Genomic DNA, 13,231 nt, shown 5'->3' with positions numbered 1-13,231 from the left:
GATAAAGTTGTGCGTGCTTCGGCTTGTGGTTCGGCCCATAACAAAAAAACTTATAAAGTAAGAGGAAGACAAAATGACATTTTTAACAAAAAGTAATTGCTCTCGATGGAAATAAAGAATGCACAGGAGTGTGAGTTTGAATTTAAAAAGTAGAAGAAAGACTTAATAAATTGTGGATGAAAATATTTAAAATTGTTAAAATAGGAGGGATAAATACAATGAAGAAATTGGCCTTGATAATGTAATGTCAATTCTTTTTATGAATTTATTGAAAGGGAGCTAGAGTAAAGTTTTACAAATTTTATTAATTGATTATTTGACTAATCCGATTCTAATTGAATAGGATGATAAGAACGATAAAATTTCTCCTACCAAATTTTTTAACATAATTAAGTATGCAGAATTCAAACTCAAAACTCTTAGTTTAATTGGAACAACTATTTGCCAATCGATTTATGTGTTTGGCGTCTTTAATCTTTTGTGAGATTATATGGATAACATATTGTTGAATTGTCGTTTCTATATGCTCTTCTCTCACTATATCTTGCAAGAGAGAATATTTGTTAAATCATTATTACTATTTATACTATCATGTGAGGTTGTGGTTTAATTGAAATAGATAAAATTCGAAATGTGGATTCTTTAAAGGATGGGGAAGGAAATAGTATTTATCAATTGTGGCAAACCCACACGGTTATAGTACTTTACTTCCAAAAGGGTTTAAATGCTTTCTAACTTTTTCTACTTCATAATGGAGCTTTTGTACATATAGTAAATTTTACCCATTTAAGAAAAAAAAGAGTCTCGGGAGTAAATCACACATGACCCAAAATTTGTTATTTTTACATTTTACTTAATTTACAAATTAACTCAAGAATTTAATTCAAAAAAGAGTTTTACACTATCAATAAACATGCCACCGATCTTTTTAAAACTTTTACAGCACCAATTTTTTTTTTATGCCTTAGAAATACTTAAACTGAATTATTATATACACATATTTTTTGTAATAGAAACATAAGAGTAATTTTTTAAAGAATAAATTTCCATTTTAGTCCCTGAAAGTTGAAACATTAGATTAATATTAATTTAATGTTTAAAAATTTAAGTGACATTAATTTAATTTTTAAAAATGGAAAGTGATGTAAATTCAAGTTTATAAAGAAATTGACATCACTTTAATTTTTAATAATAAAAAGGAGATTAATTTTTTAATTCTTAAAATTTAACAATCAAATGCAGTTTTAAATTATTTCTGTTCCCCACATCAAAAAGAGAAAAAAAAATGTTTTTGAAAATGTCCAACAATTATTATTTTTTCTTTCATATAAATAAACTGGAATTGGAACATATGATTGTAGGAGATATGATCTAAGGCACTCCACATAAAACTTGGGAAGAAAAAAAGAAAGAAAAAAAACACTATTTACATAGTAGTTGCTTGAACAAAATTTGCTTTGAAACAATTAAATTACCTAGAGTCATACATTGATCTTTTTGATCAACTATAATGAGGGGTTCAAATAGAAATCACATTAAAAAGGATTCACTCCAGCCATATTTACATGTTACCATTTTCATCAACAGATGAATCAGAAGCAGAGTCATCTAGTGTTGAATTTGATGTAGTCTCCAATTGACTCCCACTCTCACTATCTGAAGTTCTCACTGAACTTTCTTCATGAGGGTGTTTTAGGAACCAAGACATTACACTAGCTGTTAGTGTAAGGATCATCTTTTGATTCACCTGAAATTGTGTAAAAGCATTGTTACACAGTGAGCAGCATAAACTTCAAAGCCAAACCTAGTTGGAAATGACATGAGTTTAATCAATGCTTAATTGAGTATTTATAAAGAAGAAATTGTCTAAAAAGTGAGCAAATGCACATTGCTCAAAATTCAGACTGAAACTGAATGTTTCTACAGTTATAGTAAAAAATCACTCCCCGTTAAACCCAACTAGCGAGTGTGGAGTGGAGAAAATCCTTGTACACAGCCTTACCCTTGCATAATTGCAAAGAGGCTATTTCCTGGATTCGAACCCATGACCTTTCAGTTATAGTATAAACAAAAAATAATTGATTGTGGTCAATATCAAAGAAACAGGAATGTGTCCACTTAGTAATCCATAGACGAATCAACGGTCATCATTTCCTCGCTCTTTATTCTTATGCACCTTCTATATATTGTATGGACAACTGATATCGTTTCACATGATCTCATGTCACATGAGAAAAATCATTCCCCGAAGAAACGTGCAAGATTGGATGGTGAAAAAGAGAGGGGGAGATTCCAAAATACCTCAGTGATGTCTTCAGGAAGCAAGAATATAGAACATCCAAGCTTTCTTGCAATGCTGATAATGTAGGTGGCATTCATCTTTTTCTCTTGGTCTGCATGAAACAAGTGTTTTAGGAATATATACCAAGATTAAGGCAAAAGTACGCATTTTCAAAATGTTATATTAATGTATTTCCATGCAACAATTGCATTACTGGAAGACATAATTTTGCAGTTCATTCCACATAGCAGACATGATATAACTTCAGCTTAAGCAATTTCATGATTTACACAAATCTATTTAGTAGAAAGAAAACATACCGGTTACTCCTTTTGTTATAAGACCCCAATTTACAGCTCTGGGCTGCACAGAACTAAGAAGCTCAAGGAAAAAAATTCCATCTGATAAACTTTTATCCTGAAATTTCAAATTGTAATAATTAATGAAATTATTCTGTAATTTATTTAATCCCTGAACACATCCTACTGTTCAAAAATGAAAATTGCAACATAGATACATAAACTATTTACCAGAAAAGAAATTTACTAGTTAAACAAAACAATTCTAAACACACTGCAAGGTTATCATGTGATTTCAATAATAAGCAAGACAGTTAATCCGAGAGATTAAATATGTTAAGTATTAATGGATTTTGTTCTACCATCAAATTGATTGCAATCCTAAAGCACTATGTCTTGGAAAATTCAGATTCAGCACAAGAAAAAAAAAAAATTGAAGGCAGTATTTCAATGTTTGCTAAAAATATCACAAATAAAGTCACATGCTTAAACATTTTCCTTTTTGGCTGGCTGGCTGGCATTATCAACCCTACCATTCTCAAGGCTTCTTTTGTGCCGAACAACATGCCATATTTGTTACGTGGCCAGAGAGAGCACATGGTAGGGAGATCACTATCAATGGGCTAAGCGACAATTCATCACAATAGTGGACTCAATGCCAAGTCTCAACTCAAAACCTTAAAACATTGAGTTCATGGATTTTTCTACTTATGTGGTCCTCACTTAGTCTATTCTTAACCAATATGGGGCTACATCACTCGCACTTGAATTTCCAACATAATTTGCATACGGAGTGCTCCCTCACAAAGCAAACATAGAACTTTCACATTGAGCATCAACAAAATGCCATGATTATGGCTAGATATTGGTCGTTTTGCTGCCCCTTAGACCCATTATCACCAGAAAAAGTATCTTGCCTTGACAGTCAAGCTATTTTTGAAATGCCATATCATAATTAGTCAATATGTAAGCCCCTTATATAACAGGAATATGAATATCCAAAATCCTATCCATGGTTGGCTTCCTAAATTAATTTACAATTCTCCTTATAAGAGCAAAAAAAGATAAATAAATAAAACATTGGAAGAGAATAATCTCAAAGCATCTTTTCAATCCATATTTCCTTTTGCAAATATATAAGCTTTTTCCAGCCCAAAACTCATGACCTATTGGGATTAACTTGAACTTTACCAATTGACACGCTTGAAAGATAAACTGCAAGGGGGAATGCGTTGTTGGGTATGGCTCATACTTCACATGATGATGTTGGCCCTAATTGTCGGGGTCAGCAGAAAGGCAACTGGGGTCCCGCTCCCAGGTGAGCGGGCGGGGGTCCGGGGGGGCAGCGCCCCCAGGCCCGTAGAGGCTAGGTAATGTTTAGGCCTCTGTTTCAATTGTAATTTTCTTAGCAGTTTGGGCTTGGGCCCATGAATAGCTGCTGTTAGGGTTTCTTGTAATCCTATTTATATTTGCCTTGTAAACCGAGAGACTTGTAACGAGTGGCGGTAAGGTGAATATAGTACAGACAAGCTGGACGTAGCCTATATTGGGTGAACCAGGGTAAATCATTGTGTCAATCTCTCTACTCTTATCTCCTTTTTTGTTTTCTCGATTCTGTGTGATTGTCGATTTCCAACATGCGTGACATGTGATAACGTAAACAAGAAGATATATTTAGTTCATGCAAACAAGAAGAGCAGAACAAGAAATAGTTTGTCATACAAAAAGTACAAATCATTGGTTCCTTATATTACTTTTTATTTTTGGTATCCGGTTCCTTATATTACTTTAATCAGCCAGCATTAGACATAAAACAAGAAAAAAGCCACAAATATTACAAACAAAATGTGCCACTAAATAACTTTTTTATGATACTTACCAATTAAATTTATTATTATTAATAAAGAAAATAAGGCCAAAAAGTTAAACTAACGAACAAGAAAAAATCAGTCCTTTGCAGCAGATGCTTAAATGAAAGGACTAGAAATATTCAATACCTTGAAACTATCCATGCGGCTTTGACTTCCTGAGCTGCTAACTTTGCTACTGGCCCATTCTAAAATATCAGCATCAGTTATTTCCTTCCCATGAGAGTGAAACCTCAAGTTCTTTAGAAGTTGTAGGATGTTGTATCGCATCAATTGCCACAAATAAGCTAAAAAAAAAAATCAATAGTATTTGACTTAGACTCTGTCTACACCCATTAACATCTAAATAGAAGTGTGATAGAATTGGAGTATGCTCAATGGACTAATTGATTGACTACTAAAAAAAAAAGGGCCAACCTCGATGCATAAGGCCCTAACTCACGAGGGTAGGACTGAGGGTCGATTACACGCAGCCTTACCCTTGCATACTTGAACCCATGACCTTCTGGTCACAAGGAGCAATCTTATTGCTGCTCCAAGACTCACCCTCTATTAATTGATATACTACTACGGGCATATAATTTGGAGGTAAACTTACCTAGTATTAATTTCTTATTTCCCTGCACAATGTCATTTCCAGCAACATTTACCAGGGAAAATTTAATCTGTTTCCCTATTTTCACAACTTGGTTGCAGTTCTCTACTTTTTTAAATGGCATCTTAATTGGAGGCTTGTTAGCAATCTTCCAATTGACAATCCCAGGTGACACCTTGTCAAGAGTCTCTAAAAGAACCCACCTGTGAAGAAGCAACATTATCACAACTCAATGGATAAGAAAATAAAGCTGATTATCTTGAAAACAAGAAGTGTGTCACTGTCTTTTCTAAATGCCAGAATAATTTCAACATAGAAAATGGAACTAAAAGAAATTACATTGTTCAACTAAAATATGAACTCTTAAGAGAATAAAAAAAACCACCCGGAACCCCCACATTAAACCCCGACTAGCGAGGGTAAGGGTGAAGACAACTTTTGTACACAGCCATACCCTAACATATTTACAAAGAGGTTGTTACTCGGATTCGAGATCGTGACCTTTCAGTCACAAAGGAGCAGCTTTACCACTGCTCCAGACTTGCCCTTGTCCTCTTAAATAAAAAATTTCAATTAATTGAAATCTAAAAGTAGTTTCAATTCCAAACCAAAAGCTTGTAACAAAACCAGTTCAAGCATAATATATATAAGAGAGATATTCCACCCATTTCTAAGATCCTCAAAGACATTGTTGATATATGTTGAATTTCCAAGACTATTAATCCAAAGGCGAAATGCTCTCTCTTCTCTTGAGTCTTGAGTGTCATCTGGCAATGTTTCAAGGAGAGAAATCTGCTTTGTCTCGGTTGAAAGTCCATTCCTACAAGAGTTAAATTGAGTTAGATACCATATATTTCTCAAAAACCAAAAAGAAAAAAAAATGATAATAGTCCAACTTTTTGACAAACCTATAATGTGGAGAAAGGATAACATAAATAGGTAATCTCAATTCATATCCAAAATCGGAAAAGAAAATAAAAGAACCAGATGTATAGTGGGGACAATATTGTTATCACTAGACAGATTAAGCTTTTAGTTGAATTGGCGCTTTACACATATGAGCTGAGGAATCTTTAGTAACAACATTCAATGTCAAAATGTGATTAACAAATATGTTAACATTTAGTGTATTAACTTAATCTTCAAATGACCTTTATTTATTATCTTTTCATTCCCTCCAAGATGTGAATAAGAGTAATAACTTTACAGTAAGGGCCTAATACACAGAAGTCAATAACAAATGATCACTGATTAAAATAAATCAATAGTTTATGAAAGCCTAAAATTAAGTTCCTTTCTTTACTGCTTTAACGAGATGTTTTAAGAGCTCGTTTGTATTGGCTTTTTAAGAAAGTCCTTTTTATCTTCCTTATTTAAAAAGTACTTTTTATAAAAGTTACAACTATTTAGATTTTTAAAAAAATATTTGATTTTTGAAAAAATATTTGGCTTTTGACTTCTGCTTTTTTTAAAAGCTAAAATTTTTAGCTTCCGGAAAAAGTAAGTTTTTGGCTTTTTTTATGACTTCTGCTTTTTTTAAGAGCAGGCATCCAAACAGACTTTTTTCGAGAAGAGCTTTTTTTTCTTAAAAAAAGTAGCTTTTGAAGAAAAAAAAGCTCATCCAAATGGCTCTAAATACATTATAATATTTCTCAAGAGGAAGATTATTCTCACCTGTGCTGGAAAATATGAGCAACAAATGCAAGATTAAGATTTGGGGATCCTTCCACTATGTCTCTTGCAGTTAAGTATCGTTTGCAACCCATCTTATCAGAATGTTCAAGAACTAACTTTGCTCTTTCAAAGGGGTTTTTAACTGCCAGTGTGGAGGGATTAGTGTATTCAGGTGCAAGAACATTAAGAAGGTGTGCATAAGCCTCAGCATCCTGCAGGGTCAGAACCATACAAGTTCAATCAGCAACTATTTACATGAAAATGCATTAAGAAGCTTCTGTTATAATTTATACCTCATAATACTGACTCAACTTATATCTATTTTTCAATTAGAAAAAATAGATAACTAAATAAATATTCCTACAAGAAATGTGCTTAATCCTTGAAAAACTTTCACCTAACATTTTTCATTTCCATTGATGTACAACACTTCAAATTGTTACTGACTGCTTACCAACATATGAATAAGGTATCAAACCACTTCACTACACTAACATTAGAATTTCCAAGCATGCTGTAAAGTGAGCTTTAAAAACTGTCAATCAAATGATCAAATTATTATTCCAGAGGAAGAGGACAAAAAACAATTTTTACAATGAAATACTACTGAATGAAAAAAACACAGCGGTTCTAATTGTCCAAAGCAAAAGATAAAATACCAGTACATTTATTTCTCACACCCCTGTGCATATGGCTCCCCGATTTGCAAGGGGTGAGGGTCGATATACGCAGCCTTACCCTTGAAATTTTATAAAGAAGTTATTTCCCAGACTCAAACCTGTGACCTTGTAAAATCACAAGTAGTAACCTTACCCTACTTGAAGGCTCGTCCTCATTTATTTATTTCTCACCAAAAGAAAAGAAAAACTTAGTTACCTTCACATCAGAGGAGAAGTTAGTGACAATTTTCTTGTAGCCTGCTTTCTTCAAATGGAAATTCATCCACCTTAACAAGATCTTTTCTGGTGGAAGATTCATAAACTCTTCCATATCCTGCCAGTTTAAGAAATATGAAGGCAACATATACAAAAAAAATGATGAAAATATGAAAAGATAATGAAAGAAAGTATGTACCTTACTATCATCAAGCAACTCAAGCAACTGAGGAGTTTTCTTTAGATTGAGGTCCGCCAATAATTGTATCTAATTTATCACCACCATTAGGAATGTCAAAAGTATGCCCCACAAAATTTAATATGCAGTGTGCAGTTCTCATTAATCCCAAAATTAGAATGCATAATTAAGTAACAACATTCCAGATTTATTGTAGGACATGACAAATGTTTTTACAAATCTAAACCAAAAGATTATAAACTTCTGATTAATCAATGATTGTTTACCTTAATAATCTGTGAAATCAACCCAAGCACCAGATGACGCTGAAATGAGAACGAAAAAATTTAGATACTAAAAGCACAAAAAATGGAAAAGGGAAAGAAAAATCTCAAAAGATATTTGGTTAAATCACTTACCAAATAGATAAATTTTGACCCCCTTTGTTTTATATGCATTATGTGTTTTAGTTGGCAAACATCACACACAATTGGTCACTATCTACCAGTTCTATACAGGTTAGGATCATCGCATCGCATCATCGCACCATTAATGAATTAAGTTACACCAACTGTAGAAAGTGGATTCAACATCATATCTTAACCTAAAACCTTAAGGCATTGGATTTATGGATCCTTCCACCTATATGGATTTTACTTAACCCATTACCAACTAACGTGGGATTCCATCACACTAGAATATCCCAACAATAATAACGCTGCTTTTATGTATGAAAACTAAAAGGCCTACTACAAAGTAAAAACATACCCTTCCTTCAATGAAGTCTTGAGTGCCAATGTTGACTACTGTACATCCAATTGCTTTAGCAGAGTTGAGGCAAAGTGTGTGATTTTCATTCCTTTCCCATGGGTTGAGTAATCTTTTTGTATTGATTGCCCGTTCATCAATGTTCCCCGGAACTGCCACATTGATAAGCTTGCTGCAACAACATGCAACTCTTTTTAAAATAAAATTGTCATGATTAGTTAAAAATAGTAAACCAAGTGAAAATGTACAGTACCAAAGAAGAACACCATCTTTTGCAATTTCAAAGAGCTCATTGGTTGAAGGATCAATAGGAAGGTATTTATTGAGGAACTCATCTTGTGCAAGATAATTATTTATATGTGCAACATATGATGCTTTCTCAGATTCACTTATTGTGTGAAGCAAAGTGGTTGTAGCTGTCTTGAGAAATGCTGAGGAGTTCTTTGGACTACTACTTCCGGTTCTAGAACTTGCAAATGTTTGTAGTTTCAAGTAAACCTGTCATCATCATTATAGCACAATTACTAGTTATTTCTTAGATCAGAATTTGACTTGTCCACAGCAACTGATATTATTCAACATGAACCAGTTCTCTTATGCAGTTTGTTACTAAGACAAACAATTGAAATACTCCAATATGGTTACACATCAACGTATGATGTAGCTAGTAAAATAACATACTTCAATGCTAATTTCTGCAAAATGAGGGGTTAAAATATGCTTATGAGTTGAGGGAAAAATAAGGAAATTGGAAGAAAAAAAAAAATTCACACACACATATAATATATATATATATATATATGGAGAAAGTTATATTTACTACTTTTATTTTTCTTACCACCTCTTAGAACCAGTTTTGTTATCATTAGATTAAAATCAAATCAACTATTACAAAATGGCATCAACTAAAAGTCTTGATTTGATTTTGATCCAACGAAAATAATATTGGTTGTAAGAGGTGATAAATATAACATATCTCTATATATATATATTATGCAATTAATGTAGATAAGTTATCTATATTGAGCTTAAAACGACGTCGTTTTGGGATTAAAATCAAGGTGTTCTTGTAATTATAATTTATTCTAAAGTTATAATAGTCTTTATCATTATATTTTTTAATCTTCCAACCCAAAACAACGTCGTTTTAGGAAAAAATATAGATAATTTATATACATTTCCTGTGGAAACATTAAAACCATATATATATATATATATATATATATATATATATATATATTAAGTCAAGTATTCAAACAAGAAAAATGAAAAAAATATATACTTTTCATGTGTTCCTCTTTTTTATATATTTTTATTCCTAAATCAACCAGTTTCAAAATACTATTTTTATTTCTTTCTTACATATTCTGCTACCCGTTTCAAAGATATTGAATAGATTTAATAGATTTAAGATTGGCAGAAAAGAAAACAGTAAGGGGATCGGGGAAAAAAAAACAAAAATGGAAAAAGATGATACGTAGTGGATATAGAATTTCCAAAAAGCAAAAAGATTCACTACTCTCAAAAAGTTGATTCTTGAACAGATGAATGAAATCAAAATCAAGATGAAAAAACTCACCTTAAGAAACAATTCAAAATCAACCTCTTCATCTGTGTTCTGATTCGATTCCTGGATATAAGAAGATCTCTCTTCCTCATTCAGATTTTCTCCCACAACCTTCAACCTTGACATCTTAGAAGCCAAATCACCAATCACAAGCCTCCCACTTTCCCTCCTCATGCTCATGAACTACACCAACCATAGATAATGATCATGACCCAGAATCCCAATTGCAAGAACATCATCAAAAACACAATCTTTCCAAGAAAAAAAAAATAGCAAGGAAATCTAAATATAAGATTCAACAGGTTGTTGCTCAACATTTCCTTGCAAACCCAATATTTGGATTGTAACAAAGATGAGAACTTACATGGGTTTTTAAGCTTCTAAGCTCCACTTGGGTGAACTGGTTCTGAAGCCATGGATCTGAAACAAGAATCCCCCAGTGACTAGACATGTTTTGTTCAGCTACAAAATGAAACAATGTGGGAAAATGAGTTTGTAACTATGTATGTGATCTATCTAACAGTTGTTTTCTCTCTCTATATTTCTCTCTCTTTTAGTTTTCAAAAAGCTTCAAAGTGTGGTGTGAAGTGAGAGAGAGAGAGTTGGAAGAAAGGTTTCCAACACTATGGGACAGTTCATAGCTGTCAGAGTTCAAAGTTGTTCTACGAGAGTGAAAGAGAAAATGAAAAATTCAAATTATTAAATTATGTACTAAGTTTGAAGTTCCTAACGTTTGAGGTGGGACCCTTTGTTACCCGTTAAAGACATTTCGAATTTTTACTTCCAAGTTCAAACACAAGCTTTTTGCATCCTCTTTGTTTAGTTACATTTATTAAAGTTGTTATAATCTCAACTATAAAGTGTTGTTTTTTAATATCTAATGATATGGTTGATTGATACTTCTCACTAAATTATGCACAAGTGGATGCTAATTTTAGTATTTGAGCTTCTTCTTATTAAAGTTTTTCAAAAATATTTAATTATGTTGTTAAACTTTTGTCACTTTTTTCCTATCATGATATATATATATATATATATATATATATATATATATATATATATATATATATATTTCAGGACTTAATACTTGCACTTTTTAATGCGAGTTTTATGTTTATTTTATGATGATATGCTTTTTTTTCTTAAATGGAAACTTCTATTTATCATGTAATTAATTGAAAAATAATTAAGTTTATTAATAACTGTCATATTAAGACTTGTATTTTTTTAATTGGCACAGGTTAAATATGATTATTAGTATGACACCTATCAACAAAAAATATTTACAATCTTTTATTAGTATAAAATTATTTGGACAAAATGCGATGAACCCTTCCAACAACACATCATGTAAAGAATTTTTTTTTTAATGTTCTAAATTTATTAACACGACTCTTTAAAGTTGAATGATGAATTAGTTTAAGTTTTTTTATATTGATATTATATTTTAAGCTTGCACGTATATGTCAAACTTTATAAAGTTGAATGATGAAATAATTTAAGTTCTTTAATGATTTTCAAAATATGATTTTAATAAAAAATAAATTTGATCCAAACCTATTGTAGAGGCTCGTTCTAAACATAGGCCAAAAGGCCCATCATGCCTACACAACATTGTGTGGCAGACAAAATCATCTCGTAGTAGGAGCATGAATCTCGCTGCATACTTGGCCACCAAGCATACATAACTTAACCTGAAAGAAATCATTATTGTCAAAATTAGTAGCTTAGACAAGTTGGCCATATCAGAAACCAGTGAAAGGTTGGCAGCTCCAGCTTGCCGCCATGAACCACAGAGTCTACTTTAGACATAGACTTACACATTAAAGAATAGCCTAAGAGAGGCCACTCTTCTCCAGCTTGTCTTTGCAGGTACCCCCTCAGTCGCTCTTATACAACCCAGTGGAACCCAAGTGATGCCCAAGCATCTCGCAACACATCTCGCCTAACTTCCAGGCTCCAAGCATCTTGCGGATAACCTAATCTTTTCCATCTCTTCATCAACATCCTCTGTATTCAACTGTATGTGATTGGGCCCAGCCTATTTGGTATTAGACTGATTAAAATTAAATAAGTTATTTTACAATTTATGTAATTATCAATCACTTTGAATTTGAAAGATGATTTATGGAGAAATAAATATCTTATTTATATTATTATTATAGTAATATATACTTTTTTGTTCTGTTGCAACTCTTTATATTATAGCTTAAATATAAAAAAAATTAATACTAAAGTTGCTGAAATTATTATTAGCGAGAAGTTATATTTGTTTAGAAAATTTTTATTAAAGAGGTAAACGCATCATTGTAACAACAAACACAGTTTTCTCAAGAAATTCCAAATGGCTGGTTGTATTGTAGACGATGCTTTTGCGATGAATATTGGGGGTATTATCTCCTCAACGTGATTTCAAAATTATAAACAACCGTACAGATGGCATTTGCATATTAGATAATGAAATTGTCACAACATGAAACTGCTGATATGTATCCCAAGCGGATGAAAGTATATTGATATAACTGAAGGGGCAATGGTATGAAGGGGTTAGAGGAGTTAATGTAAAGCTTCAGGGAAGCCAAGGATGTAGGGAGAGACTACTAACAAAGTCGAAATTTTTGACGAAATTTTTCGACGGAAAATATTCCGTCCACATTAGAGACAAAAATTTCGAAGGAAAACTTATTCTATCGAAGTTTTCGATGAAAATGTTATTCTGTTGAAACTTTTCGAACAAAATCATTTTTTGTTGATATTTTTCGACACAAAATGAATTTCGTCGAAAAATGTAAAAAAACTATATGGTAAAAGAAATTATTTTTATGAATTTTTTGACGAATTTCAGATTCCTTTGAAAGTTTTCGACGAAATACGTTTTCCGTCAAAAACCTTATAAAAAAAGAAATAAAAAAGAAATTATATTTATGAAATTTTCGACGAAAATCGTATTTCGTCAAAAGTTTTCGACGGAAAATGAATTCCATCGAAAATATTATAAAAAAATAAATCAAAAATAAAGAGAAAAATGTGTGTCATTTTAAATGATGTAAAATTATGTTATTTTAAGTGAGAGAAAGAGATAAATAATGTGGGAGAGAAAGTGGACCCAAAAAAATAAAGATGTGG

The 13,231-nt window shown here is 32.0% G+C and overlaps 1 protein-coding gene across 1 annotated transcript; it reads right to left on the bottom strand.

The window, feature by feature from the left end:
- Positions 1–1,418: 1,418 nt before the first annotated feature.
- LOC133296149 (fimbrin-2) lies at positions 1,419–10,556 on the bottom strand. The gene is made up of 14 exons (XM_061495097.1): positions 10,470–10,556; positions 10,118–10,288; positions 8,792–9,036; positions 8,539–8,710; positions 8,058–8,096; positions 7,792–7,860; positions 7,594–7,710; positions 6,718–6,929; positions 5,708–5,863; positions 5,047–5,246; positions 4,578–4,735; positions 2,602–2,698; positions 2,302–2,393; positions 1,419–1,747 (listed from the first exon to the last, which is right to left on the bottom strand). Exons 1-14 carry the CDS (start codon positions 10,554–10,556, stop codon positions 1,562–1,564), a joined length of 2,001 nt encoding a protein of 666 aa, XP_061351081.1. The 3' UTR covers positions 1,419–1,561.
- Positions 10,557–13,231: the final 2,675 nt, after the last annotated feature.

The sequence above is a fragment of the Gastrolobium bilobum genome, unplaced genomic scaffold (assembly GCF_033153095.1).
Source record: "Gastrolobium bilobum isolate Gb01-03AN ecotype WA unplaced genomic scaffold, APGP_CSIRO_Gbil_v1 utg8217, whole genome shotgun sequence".
NCBI classification, from domain to species: Eukaryota; Viridiplantae; Streptophyta; class Magnoliopsida; order Fabales; family Fabaceae; genus Gastrolobium; species Gastrolobium bilobum.
Note: the sequence above shows the minus strand (reverse complement) of the source record. Positions and strands in the feature narration are given on the sequence as shown.

Coding starts and splice junctions, on each gene's coding strand:
- LOC133296149 (XM_061495097.1), bottom strand. CDS start 10,556: ATGTCTAGTCACTGGGGGATTCTTGTTTCAGATCCATGGCTTCAGAAC. Junction 8,711..8,791: donor AAAGATGGTGTTCTTCTTTG/GTACTGTACATT, acceptor ATGTTGTTGCAG/CAAGCTTATCAATGTGGCAG. Junction 2,394..2,601: donor TATAACAAAAGGAGTAACCG/GTATGTTTTCTT, acceptor TGTTTCATGCAG/ACCAAGAGAAAAAGATGAAT.